General features: G+C 47.0%; 2 protein-coding genes across 2 annotated transcripts; both read left to right on the top strand.

Moving 5' to 3' along the window:
- Positions 1-8100: 8100 nt before the first annotated feature.
- On the top strand, positions 8101-11686 carry LOC143404954 (cornulin-like). The gene is made up of 3 exons (XM_076863254.1): positions 8101-8238; positions 9359-10271; positions 11298-11686. The coding sequence occupies exons 1-3, from the start codon at positions 8101-8103 to the stop codon at positions 11684-11686; spliced, it is 1440 nt and encodes a 479-aa protein (XP_076719369.1).
- On the top strand, positions 10418-11276 carry LOC143403343 (uncharacterized; the record flags this gene model as incomplete). Its single annotated transcript, XM_076861368.1, has 2 exons — positions 10418-11124; positions 11222-11276. Coding segments are annotated over 2 exons (762 nt in total), but the record flags the coding sequence as incomplete, so codon positions are not given.
- Positions 11687-19199: the final 7513 nt, after the last annotated feature.

Here is a 19199-nt window from a genome sequence, read left to right as displayed (position 1 = left end):
TTTCCCCTTGCCCTCTCTTCTTCCTTCCCCCAATCCTCTTCTTCTACCCTAAATATTGCCCTTCTATTTTATGATATCCTTTTCTTTCTCTCTCTCTCTCTCTCTCTCTCTCTCTCTCTCTCTCTCGTTTCCACAAATAAAACATATGACCTTTTTCTGAGTCTGGCTTATTTCACTTAACATGATGCTCTCCAGTTCCACCCATTTTCCTACAAATGACATAAGTTCCTTGTTTCTCGTAGCTGAGTGAAACTCCATTGTGTGTGTGTGTGTGTGTGTGTGTAAAACATATTTTTTAATCCATTCATCTGCTGATGGACACCTCCATAATAAAGCTATTCTAAATTGTGCTTCTACAAATATGTGGAAGCCATTGTTAAAGTATGCTGTCTTTAATTCTTTTGGATAAATACTGAGAAGTGATCACGACAATTATTTTAAGATAACAATAATAATATCTGCTTTAGGCAGTTTGTCATCAATGTGACCAAATCACCTGAAAGAACAACTTGGAGGAGTAGAAGTTTATTTGGGGCTCATGGATTCAGAGGTCTCAGTCCATAGATGGTTGACTCCAATGCTCTGGGCCTAAGGTGAGACAGAATATCATGGAGGAAAGACCCGGTGGAGGGAAGCTGCTCAGCCAATGGTAGTGTCAGGAAGCAGAGGAAAGAGAGAGGCAAGGGGAAGAAAACCCTTCCAGAGCACACCCCTAGTGATCTATGTCCTCCAGCCCAGCCATCTGCCTCCACTTCCCACTCAGTCTACTCAAACTCGGCCAGACTGGTTAGGTTACAGCTCTCACACCCTTTACCTCTTTACCTCTGAATACTCCTGCATTAACAGGAGCTCAAGGGAACACTCCATATCCAAACCACAATATCCTACCTGTGTTTTAAGGTTCCTGAGTTTACCATGCATTTTCACAGCATATGTTTTTAGTCTCACAGTAACCATCTGGTGTAAGCAAAGGCTGTCACTATTTACAGCCAAGGAAACTGAGGCTCCCGAGGTTAAGGGACATGATGATAAAGCTGTGGCTAAGAACCACATCTGTGTGTCTTCTCGTCCTCCCAGTGCCAGCTTCATCAAGGGGGCAGTCATTACAGGAGCCCCCAAAGTGACACTCTGCTTAAACTTTGCATACCCTTGGCATTCCATTGTTGCTCAGTTTGCTCAGAACACCCTGTCATTACATTTTAATCCTGGGAAGATCCCTTTGGAGGGGAGGTGCTTTGATTAATGGAGAAGGAAACAGGCAAATGCTGCCCAACCCTAGTGAGGTCCAACAGGGTTAAAACCTGCACAAATCCAGTCCCTTATGACTGAGAGCTACATTAAAGATTTTTTTCCTCTCTGGTCCTGGCATCCCCCTTTGGCCTCGGATGCAGAGGTATCCCACTCCACTCCCAATAAGCAGAGATGAAGCACAGTGGCTCTAGGTGGGTGGATATATGGAGACAGGTTTGGGTGACATATCACTCCATTCTCGTGTTTTGGGAGAAAGTTGGGCTTTCCTAAGACATGAACAGGGCTTCCATATCAAGTTGTCACATATCTACTGCAAACCAGTCTTGTCCTCAAAAAGGAGCATAATCTACCAAGATGATTAAGCAAACAAACAAGCAATCATCACGATAGTGTAAAAGAAGTTCTGTGAAAGACGCAGCAACAGGAGTGTTGAGCTAAGAGGTTAGGAGAGACCTCGTCTGGTTGGGACCTCTGAGAATCTATTGTGGGGGAAGAGATATTCAGGTTGTTCTGAACAGGTGGAGGGCATCCACATGGAGGAGACGGAGAAGGCTTCAAAGCCAAATGAGGAGTTTGCAGGGAGTCAAGGAGGCAGAGAGAGCTGTATTGAGGAGGATGGTAGGTCCACGATTTTGACCAGGACCAAGGACCTAGTGAGCCATGACATCAGCCAACAAACCCTTGGCAGCACAAGGACACTGCAGAGTTCTGAGAAAGGCGAAGCAGGAGAAGGAAGAGCTCCCTCGCCCCCACTCCTGCTGTGAGCCGCCTTCTTTTTCCAGTGGGAAGGAGGAGGTGGGAACTGCGCTCGCTTGTCCTTGGAGCTCTGCCTGTGGGTTGGACACCTGGATCTAGGGTATTCAGAGTCCCTGAGAAATGGCACATTCCAAGGTTCCTGCCCAAATCATGTGCCTCTGCCTGGACTAGAACTCAGAAACAACAAAGCCAACACAACCTGTCAAGTCAGGGATTAGACCCAAAAGTTCCCCTAGATCCTCACTAAGCCACTGGAAACTGTGTCAACAGGGACATCTCAGGTATTTGCCTAATCCTTCCTGGTATTTCCAGGGCTGGACTTAGCACTTGGGTTTCTGGGATGCTTCGACTAGGGCCTATGTGGGGTGTTTGGGGAGAACAAGTTCTTGTTGAAGTACAGAGAGGATAGGAATCCCAGGCTGTTCACTAGGACTCCCCCTAACCCTTGCAAGAATATGCACCCAACACCCAATCATTCAGTTAGGATGTGTGGCCAACAGACACCAGACAATTCCCCCTTCATTCAATCAACTTCAGACAACAGCTCTCTAGCTTCTCTAAAGAATCAGATTTTTTCCAGCTGATATTTTGGAGGGGAGACATTAACGGCCACCTGTTAGCCACCCCCACTGCCAGCCCCTGTCCCACATCACCAATGTGTACTCTTGGGTAAAGATGAAGGTGTTCGGTGAGCAGGTTGCTTCAAGGGGTGGATTGGCTGCTGCTGTTAAGACAGCCAGGCTTTCTCAGAGTTAGCAGTCACTTGCCACCTGACCCCAGAGAAGCCAGATGGCTTACCCTGGCACCTCCCTATTCCTCCCATTCACCAGCCAGTAGGACATGGTGGCAGATACTGATGAAGCTGCACTGGAAGGGATGCTCAGCTAGACAGATGATGTTTGTCCACAGGACACCCTCTCTCGGTCCCCTTAAGTCCCTTCCTCCTCGGGACAAGCCTTGAGCAGTCAGGAGATGATGACATGACAATGACGAGTGGCAGGAGAGAAACCAGGGAAGGCTCCCTCCATAAAAGCCCAGCAGTTCTCCCAGGCTGAGCTTACCAACGCTTTGGCCAAATGTCCTAGATTGTGCCCCTAAAGTGCAGGGTAGTGGACATCAGGGTGAAGAGGGATTCTTCCCTTGGGTTTTCCCCAGCGTCCACAGAGCCACTGGGTCTGTGAGCTTGCTCTACTCGTTACCCTCCATGGTCCTTCAGCTGGTCCACTTAGGGCTGAGCTGGAACATGCCACTCCAACCTGGGTTTAAGTCGAAGGAGATCCATGTTCAAGAAGCCCAGCCGAGAGACAGGGCAGAGGGGCTGAGAGACGGGGTTCTGAAGTTGGGTGGGTCTAGGTTCTATCCTGGGTTCACCATTTATCTCTGCCTTTGGGATGTTAGGTCAGTTGTTTAAATGGTAGGTTTTTCCATTTTCCATTTGTGAAATTGGAATAATACCTCTGCTGCCATAGGGTGGTTGTGAGGGTGAAATGAAATGATGCGTTTCAGCTCTTGTCACAGTGTCTGCACGTGGCAGACCCTCGGTATTAGCAAATAAAGTAAAATAAAGGCAGCAAACCAGCATCAGCATGGGCAGAGGGGTGTCGCTAAATAGGTCTTCATCCGCCGTGCTCCTGAGCACTGATCCTGTAACGCACAACACGTGGTGTTTGACTATATCTCCTATTTTATGAAATTTTCATTATTAAATAGTTATTTTGGTGTGAATGGCCTCTTCACCCAATTAGACTGATTTAGTAAGCAGATCTTACTCATTTGTAGTCCACTAAGTTCAGCAAATCCTGGCTGAATCAAATAATAGTAAATCAAGTAGAGGTCAGCAAAGAATTGTGAAGAAAATGTGTAACAAGGAATCCAAGTACCTAAATGAGTGCGTGTAGCTTTGAGGTGTTTCTGTTTCCTGAAAGGCAGAGTGAGCAGAGGATGAGCATTTGACAGCTTCTGATCCGGGCCCTGGCCTCTCTCTTCCCTCCAGTATACCTATATAAGTCACCAATTTAAAACAACTCTCCACAAATTTGTTACTTTACAAAGTAACAAATTTACTCACTCAGAAACTGTCAGTCCGTCTGTCCCAGCATCTCCCCTAGCCCCACCACAGTTTTGCCAACCTCCCCGACTCAACACACAAATATACTTGTTATTCTACTTCTGTGGTGCCCCAGCAGCCCAGCTGGCCACCCCACAGGCTGGGTCCTGCCCCAGGCACAGGTAAAGACAGGCTTCAGAGGCAGGTAGGCCTGAATTCAAATTCAGATCTATCACTTTCTAGAGGATGGGACTTGAGTAGCTTATGAAGCCTCTCTGTGCCTTGGTTTCTTCATCTGTAAGTTGGGTGTGATGATGCATAACTCAGTCACCTCACAGATAAAGCATGTGGTTAGCTTCCCCTAACTTACTTTCCCTTGGCTCCCAAATCTCTCTGGAAGTTATAGGATAAGCCTCAGGACATCATCCACAGAAGGAAAATCTAAACTGCTGGAGACTCTTTTGTTCTTCAATGTCCCCCTCTCATTCTAGCCTTCTCTTAGTTACCATAGCAACCTCCACCTGCTCCGGCTCCCAATGGTTGTGCCACCACTCTGCTCCGTCCAGCTCAGTTCTCCCACACCACCTTGGCCCTGGGACCGGAGCCAGCCCCTTCCCATGGGAACAGTTTTCTCCAACCGCAGATCTTGTGGCCGCCCTGCTGCAGTATGCAGTCCTCCCAGGCTCTTCCCACCAGAAGTGCTGGAGATCCGCTGCCCCGTCCGTGCCAGTACCGCAACCAAAGCTCTTGCCAATTCCTCCTTCCTGACTGCCATTCCCTCTCCCCTCTGCTGCACGCAGAGGTGTAAGTGAGGGCAGTACAGGTGGTGGGGCGTCCAGAGTCAGGAGAAGCTGAGTCTGCTTCCTGCCGAAGCTCCCGTTGGATCTTGGCTTCAGGGACAGAAAGCTTCCCTCTCCGAGTCCCAAAGATGGTGGCACTTCATGAAATGATGATAAACCTGATGTTTGAAGAGTGTCAAAAGTCACTGAGAGAAGAATGAGAGGCAGCGTGCCATGAGAGAGCCAGGAGCTGGAGGGGCTTCTGTCCAGCCCCACCCCATCTTCACTGAGTAGCCACTTCTCGGAGGGTTTCTCAGTGCCCTCACTTATTAAAATGGGCTCAGCCACACCACCTCAGAGTGCTGTCAGGGGAATCAGATGAAACGAGACGGTAATGAAAGTGAAGGGGAATCAAATCGAATGGTGACTGTCATTATCATCAACCTCTCAGGGAGTCTCCCCTGCTACAGCCGGGCTATAAACTCTGAGAGTTAAAAAAACAGCTACCATCTTATTCCACAAGGTGCCCCCCGCCTTCCGCCAGGGCCCTAGCCCTGTGTCTGAAATGGGATGAGCTTTCCAGAAAACGTATGTAGTAGTCAACCAGTTGAGCTCCCCCTTTCCTGGGAAGACCACGTTAGGCTTCTTACCAACTACACAATGTGTCTATTCATAGCATGGGGCGGGGGAAGTGTTTGACGCTTTTTTGTTATTTTAATTTTTTAAAAAATGACACCAAAATCCTAAAGAAATGAAACTAGCTTTCTCGTGTGTCAGAAACTAGGTAAGAAAGGCCATCCCCAAACAAGAATTCAAAACATATTATAAGTAGCAGCAATGTCACCAGAAGATACACGTTGAAAAGAATGAACCCTTGGCACGCAGATATGTTCTTAGGTGTTTGCATAAAACATTGAAAAGTGTCCTAAGACTTTGCAGGTTTATGGAGACTAGGAGTGGTAGCCATGAGCCTGACCTGTGCCGAGCACTGCTGAGACCAGCTCATTGGAAGGGAGCGTCCAGCTAGACCCAGCTAGAGATGGCCCCAAATGTGGCAGGAAGGGCCTACCACCAGGGTGATACAGCCCCGGGTCAGAAGGTGAAATGGAGAAGACAGGAGGTGAGGCGGGGCTGGGCTGAACCGCGGATGAATCAAGCCTTCCTGGAGGGTGGGGACATCCTGTCTAAAACAGGAGCTCCATTAAATCTCCTATAAAAGGTTCTCACCCGCTGACCTGGACTTCACACACTGCCTAACAGCCACTGCCTCATCCTGCTGGACACTAGGTAAGTCTCCTCTTAAGGAAACTCTTCTCATTTTCAGTGTCTTGGTGATCTGAGCTCAGAAAAACAAGGCTGTCAGACGTGAGCTGTAATCCATAGGTGCTGGCTGGGGGCAGATGTTCCTTCCGGGCCCAGGCAGACCTGGAGCTAGATCCATTGGGAAATGACGCTCTCCTGTAGCAGCTGAGCTTTCTCTTCCTCCCCTGAGGCTGGTCTGGCAGCAGCTCCTCTAGCTGGGAAGCTGTGTGGGCAGCAACAACGGAGTCGCCCTTGTGCCTGCCTAGATCAGCAAAGACCTCTTGCTCCTGAGGTCCTGGAAGGTTCTTTGCAGTGCCCAGAGTCTGTGCGATCAGAATCAGTTCACTCCCGCCAACCCAGATGGTGAGCTCCAGTCACGTCAGGGAGGGAGGGCTTATGTGTCTCTTCTCCCCTGCCGCAGGGTGATAGATTTAGGCAAGATGAGTTTGTAGGTCTAAGAATCTGAAGTATTTTGACTATTAATGGGTCAGTGTTAAAAGTCTGCTACTTTAATATCTATTAAATATTTTCATCTAGGTTGAGGAACAATGTTCTCAGCTATGTACCTTGATGTAGACTGAGATTGTTGGCGACAAGGTCGTAGAAAGGACTGATTAAATTCCCTATAGAAGGCTCTCACCCGCTGACCTGCTACTCCACCAGACAGCACACCTGGGTCTGCACCTTCTCAATCTTTCCAGCCACACTGACTTGCTTTTTCCAGCGCCCAAGTCTCCTTTGGCCCCTTCCTCTCAGGCCTCTCTAGCCGTTCTGCACTCTGCCCACGTCTTCTCTTTTACATTCCCTGGTTTTCCAGCTGTCACCGGGTGATCTTTGGTACCATCTCCTACTTTTGGTCCCTCTGGGCTTCTGCTTAATGCATCTCCCAGTGGCCCTGCCTCTTGCCCATTCAGCCACACCCAGGCCTCCAGATTCCTGGTTCATGAAAATGGATTCTTTCCTTTGATTTGGGATCTGCTCCTCATAGGTACCAGGACTCTAGGCCTGATGCTGTCACATGCCTGTTGTGCAAGCTCACCTCCCGAGATGTCCCAGGGCTGGGGGCAGAGGTCACATGCAGAGAAACTTGGACCCTCAAAATGGAAAGACCAAACACCCAAAGAAGACACCCCTCCTCAGTACTGTCAACAGGTGGCAGCTCAACCTCTTCTGAACACCTCCTCACAAGGAGGCAGAAGAGGCCAGAGCTAGGCCCTGGATTCCCAGCTGGGCTCCCAGCCGACACAGAGGTCTGCCATGAGTGTACTTACCAGCTTCCAGCATCCCCAGTCAGACCCTAGCACCTTGTGATAGGAGATGATCCCTGTCGACAGGGAACATCCCAGAAAACCTATTGCATTTGTGTTGAAATGGCTTCAAGGATTTCTTGGTCCCTTAAAAGCTGTGTGGTCTTGGGCAAATCTAACTTTTCTGAGCCTGTTTCCTCACCTATAAAAAAGTAAGCTAACAAGGATTACAAGAGATGATGCACAGAAAAATGCCTTGTAAGCAGTGGTGCATATGTAGATATACACAAATTATATATGTGCATATGCATATAATAACAATAATGACATTTAATAGCTAGCACTTAGTCTAAGCCAGGCATCTGCCAGGTGCTTTTTTAATGAATTATCTCTTTAAATCTTCACAATAACCCTCTAAAGTAAGTACTAGAGTGGTCTTTATTCACAATTAGTAAGCGGAGGCATGGAGAGGTGAAACGGCTTGACTCAGCTCACATGACAGGCAGGTGTCGGGGCTGGCACTTAAACGCTGACTTAGGTCTTGCCTCCAGTCACTGTGTGCCCTCCTGCCCATACCTAAAATGCACCATGGGGAAGGAGGAAGGTGGGCAGAGAGACGGAAGCAGCACACACAGAGAGGCACAAGACCTCTCAGGAAACACTGAAGCGCTGTGGCCCCTCACAGGGGCTTTTTGTCTTTTGCAGTCTGACCTCAAAGATGCCCCAGTTACTGAGAAACATCAGTGGGATCATTGAGGCCTTCGGGCGCTATGCCAGGACGGAGGGCGACTGCACCGTGCTCTCCCGAGGGGAGCTCAAGAGACTCCTGGAGCAAGAGTTTGCAGATGTCATAGTGGTATGATGGCTGAGCCCGGGAGGGACATAGAGAGTGACCTTGCCTGCAGAAGCTTTGCTGGGGGATTCAAGGAGGCAGCAAGTAAATCAAGGCCTGCCAGTACTGAGGGCAGTTGTTGGGGCAGGAAAAAAGAGCAAGAGAAAGTCATGGGGGTGGACAGGCCCTGGTCCTTAGAGAAGGACAAAGTTCTTGGTCCTGGTTCTTGGTGTTAGTTAATTCTAACTTGAAGACAAGGTAAAAGGACACTAAAGGGGCAGCTCAAAAAAGAAAGAGACTTGAAATGTTCTAGAAAAGAAGATGATTGCTGCTTTCTGCATCCTAAACTTGCTAGTCTTAACGCTTCTCACGCCTATCTGAAATTTGATCATCCATTAGGCCTTCACTAGGAACAGAGTTCTGTATCTTGCACAAAGAAGTCATTCAAAAAATCAGCTCACCGCTCACATCAGAAGTGAGATTTTGGAGCATGGGTTATAAACGGGTGGAGGCAGCCTCTACCCAACAAATCAGAACCAGGGCCTTATGTTGAATCTAAAGCAATCAGGACAATGCAGTCCTTGGGGACAAGGGATTGTGGGCACAGCTGTTGCCTCTGCATGCTCAGAGCAGCCTATGGTCCTTCTGAACGCGCCCCCTCCCGCCATCACACCCCACCTTGGTGAAACATTTGAGCCTCTGTGAGGAGCTCTCAGAACTCCCATGGGGTCAGGTTCCTGCTAACCTTTCTTTGCATGGGGCTTGCTATAGAGAATCCAGCCTCTGTAACAGAGGCAAGGTTCCAAGGACAGCCCCCACCCCCAAATCATCCCGAGAGCCCAAACAGTTGCACCATGAACACATGCATTCATTCTTCAATACAGCTTTACCCAATTATTCTGAAGGCCAGAAACTGTACCAGATACAGAGGATACAAAATAAAAGGTGCTTGCACATGAAGTAGAGAGACAGGACTAAAAAAGGTAGAGGCAGATAAATATTAACGCTGCTAGAGCGAAATGTGTGCAGAGCTAGAGGGTGGGCTGCTAGTCTGCAGGGCTGGGAAGCCTAGCAGCTGGGCCACCCGTCCTAACCACATCTTCCTGAGAGGAGGGATGCTGACTTGTCCTCGTCTGGTTTCCAGAGACCCCACGATGCAGCCACTGTGGATGAAGTCCTGCGCCTGCTGGATGAGGACCACACGGGGACTGTGGAATTCAAGGAATTCCTGGTTTTGGTGTTTAAAGTTGCCCAGGCCTGTTTTAAGACCCTGAACCAGAGTCCTGGGGGTGCTTGCAGTTCTCGAGAGTCTGGAAACGAACACTCTGGGTCTTCAAAAGAGCTGGGGCAATGTCAGAGAAGTGGCTCCGAAGTCGGAAGCGATGGGCAGGGACAACATCAAGAGGCAAGCAGGCATGCACAGAGCCAGCAGGCTTCCAGAGGCCAGGGCGGGACTGGGACTCGGACCCAGGGCCAGGACACCAGTTCTGCACAGGTCAGCAGCCATGACAGGCAGGCCGAGTCCCAGAGGCAGGAGAGGGGGAGTCAGCAGACGCAAGGAGCAGACTATGTGGAGCAGACCCCAAAAGTAGAGGACAGGGGGTCAGAGAGACAACTGAAGACCAGTGAACAGACAGGTGCGGTTGTGACTGGACCTGCAGCTCAGACCCAGACAGGTGCCACCCAGGCTGGGCAGCAAGACAGCAGCCATCACACAGGAAGTATCAGCACCCAGACACAGGGGTCTTCCTCTGGCCAGACCAGGCAGACGGAGACGCAGGGTCAGGTCAGGATCCAGACCAGCCAGGTTATGACAGGAGGACAAATCCCGACACAGGCAGGGTCACACACTCAGATACACAGCCAGACCGTGGGTCAGGACAGCAGCCATCAGACAGGAAGTATCAGCACCCAGACACAGGGGTCTTTCTCTGGCCAGACCAGACAGACGGAGACGCAGGGTCAGGACAGGATCCAGACCAGCCAGGTTGTGACAGGAGGACAAATCCCGACACAGGCAGGGTCACACAGCCAGACCGTGGGACAGGACAGCAGCCATCAGACAGGAAGTATCAGCACCCAGACACAGGGGTCTTTCTCTGGCCAGACCAGACAGACGGAGACGCAGGGTCAGCACAGGATCCAGACCAGCCAGGTTGTGACAGGAGGACAAATCCCGACACAGACAGGGTCACACACCCAGACACACAGCCAGACCGTGGGACAGGAAAGCAGCCATCACACAGGAAGTACTGGCATCCAGACACAGGGGTCTTTCTCTGGCCAGACCAGGCAGACGGAGACACAGGGTCAGGACAGGATCCAGACCAGCCAGGTTGTGACAGGAGGACAAATCCCGACACAGACAGGGTCACACACCCAGACACACAGCCAGACCGTGGGACAGGAAAGCAGCCATCACACAGGAAGTACTGGCATCCAGACACAGGGGTCTTCCTCTGGCCAGACCAGGCAGACGGAGACGCAGGGTCAGGACAGGATCCAGACCAGCCAGGTTGTGACAGGAGGACAAACCCCGACACAGGCAGGGTCACACAGCCAGACACACAGCCAGACCGTGGGACAGGACAGCAGCCATCAGACAGGAAGTACTGGCATCCAGACACAGGGGTCTTTCTCTGGCCAGACCAGGCAGACGGAGACACAGGGTCAGGACAGGATCCAGACCAGCCAGGTTGTGACAGGAGGACAAATCCCGACACAGGCAGGGTCACACAGCCAGACACACAGCCAGACCGTGGGACAGGACAGCAGCCATCACACAGGAAGTACTGGCATCCAGACACAGGGGTCTTTCTCTGGCCAGACCAGGCAGACGGAGACACAGGGTCAGGACAGGATCCAGACCAGCCAGGTTGTGACAGGAGGACAAATCCCGACACAGGCAGGGTCACACAGCCAGACACACAGCCAGACCGTGGGACAGGACAGCAGCCATCACACAGGAAGTACTGGCATCCAGACACAGGGGTCTTCCTCTGGCCAGACCAGACAGATGGAGACGCAGGGTCAGGACAGGATCCAGACCAGCCAGGTTGTGACAGGAGGACAAATCCCCACACAGGCAGGGTCACACACTCAGACCACAGAGCAGGGCAGGTGCCAGGCTGAGAGTCACACAGGCAGTAGTCAAAAATGGACACACTCTGAGGTAGGAGAGTCCGTGCCAGGTGGACAGACTCAGACTGGGGAAAACACTGTGACAGGAAGACAGGAGGGGAGCGGCACTCACACGAGTGTGACCAGAGAGCCGGGGGAGAGCGAGCCCACAGAGGTTAGGGCAGAGTGGGTCGATGACCACACAAGGGAGGTGGTGTTGGGAACTGAAGACCACGGCAGCCGGCACAGCAGTGCTCCGTCGTCACAGGCCCCGGACGCAGGCCAACCAGGAAGGCAGCGGGGAGTCACAGCCAAGGCGCTGTATTCCTACTTCAAAGGCAGCAAGCCATGACTCTTCCCGACTGACTCCGATTTCCAGGACAGAAGCCTGCTGAAGAGCCGTTTGCTGTCCTGCCCTGGCCAGCCGACGGGCACGTCCTTGGACATCAGCTCCTAATCACGGTGCTTCCCTTTTAGGTCTCTCCCAACACATCATTTCTGCCAGGTGCTTTCTGTCCTGAGCTCCTCTTCTGCTGCTTTGCTCTGTGGACTTTCTCAGGAGCAGAGATGCCCGGAGCAGGCCCTCCCTCTGTGCCGAACTCCCCCATCTCGCAGGGTTCTCAGAGCTACTTCTGTCTCCACTCTCTGTCCACTGCCCCACCCATCCGAGTGCATCAATAAAATCTCCTTAATTGATTTCTGTGTCTTACTCAGTTGTCTTCTGTTGATGTGACAGGCTAAGGGCTACAGGGTTATGATGTAATTCTGAGAAAACATTGTATGACCTTCTCAGAGCGAGAAAGATTCAAAGTGAGGAGATGTCATACTTGACCCTTGGTAGAGGGGACCAGGGAAGACTTCCTCCAGACGTACTTTTTGGGATCGCCCTTAACTTATTCCCAGTCTTTCCCTGTCTCTAATTCTAGAGCATGAAGTCTCTGTTCACCTGTGTGGTCACACAGGACGGCTGACTCGATGGAAGGTCCAGCAGCTCTGCAGGAGAAATGGCAGAAGGCATGGTTATCAGGGGCTGAGCCAGAAGCCAGAGTCCCCGAGCTTCTCTTCCCCACATTCCCCTCAGCCTCGGCTCCGACCTCTCATGATGCTTCACCCACTCGAAATGAATAAGTTATGGGTAGAACCAGAGGAAACATTTTTGCAAATTAAGATTTTTAAACCTAACCCTGGAGAGGCTGATTCCTAAGGTTTAGAGCAAAACCTACGAATACTGTTTAAGACTTCTCATGGGAATGTGTGCTTCTGGCGGTACAGACGTTTAGGCACTCCGAAAGCGCTTCTCCCACAAGGAAATAAATAGATCTTGAATGAGGCATATTTCTCACTGTGTTCTTGGTTCTTGGGAAGTAAGGAAAATCTCTAAGGAGAAAACAAAATGTGGGAGGCTGAAAAACTACCTCCAAAAATGTCTCCTAATCCCAGGAACCTGTGAACACGCTGCCTTATGGCAAAAGGGGCTTTCAAATGTGATTGTGTTGAGGATCTGGCGCTAGCGAGATAAGTCTTGATTATATGGCTGAGCTCAATATAATCACAAGGCTCTTTGTAAGAGCGACTCAATAAAAGGACACATGGAATGAACGAGCAGTTGGAGCCATGTGCTAGGAGCCAAGGAATGTGGAAAAGACAAGGCATTTCCCCCCCAGAGCCCCCAGAAGGAACACAGCACATCCAGCACCTGGATTTTAGACTTCTGATCTCTAGGGTTGGAAGAGAATAAAATGTGTATAGTTTCAAGCCACTAAGTTTGGAGTAATTTGTTTCAGCAGCAAGAGAAAATTAACACAGAAAACAAAAACCTAGAGCTGAGCCAGGCCAGGGTGGTGCAGGCCTGTGATCCCAGTGATTCAGGAGGCTGAGACAGAAGGATCACAAGTTTGTAGACATCCTGGGCAACAAGACCATGTCTCAAAAACAAACAAACAAAAACACAAACCTAGAGCTGAAGCCAGAATAGTAAGGGGATAATCATGCATAAAAGGTGAGGACAAGCTGATTTTATATCCCCCCAAACTGGCCTCTAAATATAAAGGCCAGGCTGGGGCTGTGACTCAGTGGTAGAGCACTTGCCTAGCATGTGTGAGGCACTGGGTTTGAGCCTCAGCACCACACAAAAATTAATAAATAAAATAAAGGTTAAAAACAAGTTCAAATAAATAATCTATATCTTTTAAAAATAAATAAATAATTAAATAATAAATAGGCCAAAGATGAACAGCAAAGAACTTGCAGGCTCAGGGAATACCCCTGCCTTAAGCTCTTCCTGGAGAATCTTGAAGAAGAGACATGCATTCACACACACACACACACACACACAGAATCACAGAAGAAGCTTTTGAATTATACACACTTAAATATATCTAACTTAAGATCTGAGACTAAATAATATGGACAAGGTGACAGAACAGCATTTAATGTTATGTGCTCTGAATATATAGAATGATATAGTTAACAAAAATGATTATAGAAGGGGAAAGTGTATGGAAAATGGAGTAAGCTCACTGATTGTCTTATGTAAGTATATACTTTAAGGAAAAATTGGGAATAAAAGAATATCACTTCAAATTAGATGAGGGGAGGGTGAAGGATTCTAGAAAATGTCATTATTAATTAGAATAGGGAATGAACAGACAAAATACAAAGGGGGGGTACAAGATACATGCTACATAAATATATACTATAATGGTAAGTAAAGATAGAATAAAAACATAAACCTCCCTCAATATCAAAAGATATTCCAGGGCTAGAGATGTACCTCAATGGTAGAGTGCTTACCTAACATGTACAAGGTCCTGGATTTGATCCTCAGTACTACAAAGGAAAAAAAAGATATTGCAGAAAAAAGCTACATACACACAATCCCTTCACAGTGTATGTACGTATATACATATGCATATAGATAGAATGATATACACATGCACATATTCTTAGAACTCATATGTGAGGTTCTATCCAACCACACAGTAACCTAACAATAAGAACTACTTATAAAATATTCAATACTAAGATGCAAATAAAAAATATCCTCATTCTGCATTATTCAGGAATAAAGCAAATAGGATTCTTACAGGCAGCACATGCGATATTGATGAGTATCTCCAAATCTGTGGTATCAGTTATTGGTGGAAATTAACAACACATATACGTACTATTAATCAACTCTTGGATAAAAGGAGATGACTAGAAAGTGAAATTGTGGAACTTTTTGAAAGTAACAACTAAACAAGACATATAAGTATCGATTGAAAAGTTAGAAAAATACCTACAATGAAAATGAAACAAAAACAAAAGGAAGAATTAATAAAATTAATATAAGTTAATATCCTTATGGACTTGAGACTATGTGGAGTTAGATATAATCAAGCTCATGGCAAATGAGAAAATCAAGTTTTCTTTAGTGTTGCCCAAAGTCCTGCTGTTAGAAAGGAGCAGAGCTAGGACTAAATCTAGGTCCTCTGAATATCAACTCAGTGTCAAGTCACACCTCACAGAGCAGAAAGGGCACCCGAGAGCTTGAGGATCTACCAAAGGGGTTGAAAGTCAGACAGTTGGTCCTCCAACCCCCATCTCCATACTCAATGGGTGATTCTTACCATGAAAAAATGGAGCCCAGGTACGCCTTGGAGAAAACACCACTCTCTGGAACCCTGTTCTTAGGGAATTTCCAGGAATGGAAAGGGGGTTATGAGTTACCAGTCCTTTCATCCATTGTATTTCTTGCTATAAACAGATGGATTGGACTCATTTATGAATGACAATCCTAATCTTTGGGCTTAGCAGATATGAGACTCAAACTCAGGAAGAATCTACCGTCACAGTAGTTCAGAGTCTCGGGCCTAAAGTGGGGTTCTTCCTAAGCTTCTGCATTCCCCAAGGTAACCCAGACTCTTCCACCCCAGGTCATCCCTCACCCCTCATATCCTTTTGGGATTTACTGACCCCTCCCTTGAACTTTTAGTGTCAACATATATGTGTTTCTTTCAAACAATATGCATGTTAGTTGAGAGTCAAAAGGAAAAATAGAGACTCGATGGGAATGAAGTGTTTATATATAGCCCCGAGGTGAACTCTAACATTTCTCTTTCATATCAAACACAATAAAATGTACTTACATGCCACTGAAATAGAATTTTTGCTGAGAATATTTTGAAAGATTTTTATAATTTTCTTTTTAAAATTATTTGGATGTAAGTAGTATCTGATTTGACTATAAATGTGATCCTTGCAGTTACAGAGCACACACTTGAGAGGGAAAAAAGAAATCTATATTAAAAGTTTCTAATCAAATAAAAGATTCCATTAATACTAAATTTAACAAGAAATGAAACTTACAAAGTTTTATTTCTAGGGATTTTAAATGTTTATTTTTATTTTGCACATTTGTAAAAATTTTGGATACCTATAGAATAATAGCTATTTATTTTTGATTCATACATCTTTGTTGACCCTTGTGAAGTTCCTAAGCCCCAGTCACACTGGCCACGATGTCTGAAGTCCTGTTCCCAGGCATGGGGGGAAAGCCTCACTCCAGAGGCAAACCAGGGAGCTTCCCATTTCTACAGAGCATCGTGCTGCTGCCCCCTGGTGACGGTCACGACTGATGCCGCCAAAAAAACCTCCTGGAGGAAAAGTGCTTTTTAGGGAACAGGAAACTGTTAATCCAACATGGGGCAGGCTCAGTAGTGTGGTGGTGGCACAGCAGCACCCAGAGGAAGTACAGGAAGTGACCAAGCCCAGGCTTCACGGACCCCCGGTTGACGGTATGTGTTTCTGTGTTTAGGAGCGGTCCTTCATAGATCCACTCTCATTAGCACATAGCTTCCGGTATTTGCCAGGGACTGGGTTCCACTGCCTGATTACCTTATCTGGGAACGCACATGTCTGGTGCAGTCCCACAGAGAGGCAGGGAGGTGGACATCTCACGGTTCTCCCTCTTCAACCAGAGAGTGGCAGTTTGAATATTTTTCATGGAGAGGGGTCGAGACCCAAGGTATGGCCTGTCCTGTCCTGGCAATTCCTGGAAACACTGGGTTCATCTTCCAACCCTGACACAAGCCACTCAGCTCCGTGTGTCACATTCTCAGTGTTCCCCACTGATATATGAGCTACAGATAATAAATGGTGGGTCCCTTTGCTACCTCTCTACAAGGAGAACAGGGTTTGGGCTGGAGAGTGCACATCCTGTTCTTAAAATGTTTCCAAATTAACAGAGGGGAAAAAATCTAAGAAACTAGATCATCCAAATGGCTTTGCCTCTATTGTCTGTAGGTGTGGTGAAAGGCTTGCTGGTCCACAAGGCCCATTTCTTACAGAGGTGCTGACAAGGCTAGACTTTCAAGGTAGCACCACCTCCCACCCATCAAGGCTGAAAGGGGCCTCTGAACCTCCTTTTCACAGCACTGAACGTCTCTCCAGGTAAGAGGCTCGCTGTTCCATGGTGTCAGCAGGAATTTGAGGCAGTTTTGGGGCCCATGATTCTGGATAAAATATGAAGTAGACACTGGTTCCAGTTTATCTAGGGATTCTCTAGAAACTTTATCAAAGTGATGTAGTGGGGCCACCTGTAAGAGGAATACTTCTTGGAGAAGTGTCCTGGGGGCCAACACAATAACACATGCATTAGAAGTCTCTAGTCTATCTGGAAAAGAAAAGTACAGTTAGGTAACCAGACAGCCAGACGCTATGTCAGACCCAGTGTTTGGCCTGAGCTCTGTATAATCTTGTGCTGAGCAGGCAGGAACTCTTCTAATACATGCTTTTAAATGTTCCATACAATGAGACACAAATTTACTTACAAACCTAATGTGTTTATCACAGAAAAATAATAAAAGAAGCAACAAAGAGATGAATGCAAAAAATCAATAATACTATTACCCAGAAATAACCATCATTCTTTAATTTTTGTAGAGATTTATATGGTAATTTACATACAGAGGAGGGTCTAGAAGGACAAAATACAAAAATGAATAACTATATGTGCAAATTTATACACCAATATCTACATCATATATCTGTAAAATATATAAATTATACCTGTATGCAAATTATATGTACATGTATAAACATACATATATTACACAAAGATATATGACCATGGTTCATGATAAAATAGCTTTAATGGATTATTTTCAGTAATTTAGAGTAGTCCACATCAGTAGAATCTGTTGGTTAGGACTGTTTTATTAGTGAGCAAGGTTACCAGGGTTCACCTCAGTTGTGCACCTTACAAGAAGTGTGCCCTTGATCAAGATACTTGTCTTAATTAGCTCTGAAGTGGAGAAAATAATGGTGTCTCCACATAGGTATGTGCAAGGATAGAAAAATTCACATATTTAATGCCTGGCGTATGGCATGGTAAGCCCTCAACAAACGTTGAAGGCATGATGCTTTCTTGAAGACCACCAAACATAAAAGCAAAGAATGCTTGAAGAAGAAAGAGAAGTGGAGAGCCCTTGGTCAGTGTGGACCACTCTCACAGGCTGACCTTTCCTCCTAGGAGGATAACTGCAGCTTTTAGCAGCTGCTGTGACCATAGATTATCTGAGGGGATTTCCATCTCAAAGAAAACTTCAGAATCAGGAATAAAAAAGGAATTAGGGATGAATCAGTGTTATTCTGAAGTAAAGATGTAACACCTACTTTGGCCCTTTTTCTCCAAAGTCCTTGTCCTGTCTGTCAGGGATTAAAACAGTTTCTCACTGTTGACCCTTCTCCCCCTGAAGATCATAAGACTGTTGGATAAGAAGCAGCAAGGGGGGCTGGGGTTGTGGCTCAGTGGCAGAGCACTTGCTTAGCATGCATGAGGCACTGGGTTCTATCCTCAGCACCACATACAAATGAATAAATAAAATAAAGATCTACAACTAAAAAAATATTTTAAAAAAAGAAGCAGCAAGGTAGCTAATCTCTAACTGGTATTTTTCCACAGGACTCAGGGAGAGGAATGGAGGGTATGTGGGCCAGGAGAAGACAAAGGCAACCATTTGCAATGACTGCATCTGACTTAGAGACAAACGTCTAACGAACTACAACAATCTGGGCCACAGTGATGAGAACAATCTTTGTTGTTGTTGTTTTATGATGCATTTTATCATTTAGGTTCTAGTTTTTTGTTCCAAGAAAAAGTCACCATCCATGGAGGAAAATTCCTATACTTCGACTGAAATCTACCTTATTTTTTAATCCCAATCCCACATAATAAAATAAACACCAGTAATAAAAATGCTATGCTATCTGCTGATCAGTATAGAGACTAATATTAGATTGCTATCTTTCCTGATGGCTCCACTATAACCACCATGAATCCCGAGGAGAGTTGTCTGGGCCACATTCTCTGGTGTTTGCAATGGCAATCTGCTCACCAGAGCCACAGGCTCCCCCTCCCAAAGCACCATCTGTCATTTCACGGGGGATCCTTTCCTCTGCCTACCACTCAACAAACACATAGTTGCCGACTCCCATTTTCCATGATAAACCAGGCAGGAACTCAGCGCTCTAATCATCAGCTATTGTTTTGTGATAAGATCAGTAGGCATGCCTACTGTGGAGGAATTTGTCTTATGACAAACAAATTGGTGTCGTAAAATATAATTATACCATTACTCACAATCAATGAAAAGCTGTCACACCTTCACATAACTTTGGGTATTAGTTATCCCCAAATTAAACATTGATCAGTAATCTGAGGTAAACCACAGATTTTTATTTTTTTCCACCCATGACCAAGTCTTTCTCACTTAACTGGTTCTGGTCTTCTGCCCCCTCTTGAGGGTTTTGCTATCAGATTAATTTGTTGATCTCTCTGCTCTACGCCCTTACATAAGCACCCCTCCTAGGTGGATAGGGGC

This window comes from Callospermophilus lateralis, chromosome 7 (genome assembly GCF_048772815.1).
Source record: "Callospermophilus lateralis isolate mCalLat2 chromosome 7, mCalLat2.hap1, whole genome shotgun sequence".
Classification (NCBI taxonomy): domain Eukaryota; kingdom Metazoa; phylum Chordata; class Mammalia; order Rodentia; family Sciuridae; genus Callospermophilus; species Callospermophilus lateralis.
The sequence above is the reverse complement of the archived record's forward strand: the minus strand, read 5'-3'. Positions and strand labels throughout refer to the sequence as shown.

Excerpts from the sequence above, each read along its gene's own strand:
- LOC143404954 (XM_076863254.1), top strand. The coding sequence starts at position 8,101 with ATGCCCCAGTTACTGAGAAACATCAGTGGGATCATTGAGGCCTTCGGG. Across the intron at positions 8,239-9,358 it reads AGTTTGCAGATGTCATAGTG|AGACCCCACGATGCAGCCAC; the intron begins GTATGATGGCTG and ends TCTGGTTTCCAG. Across the intron at positions 10,272-11,297 it reads CGTGGGACAGGACAGCAGCC|AGGCAGGGTCACACACTCAG; the intron begins ATCAGACAGGAA and ends AAATCCCCACAC.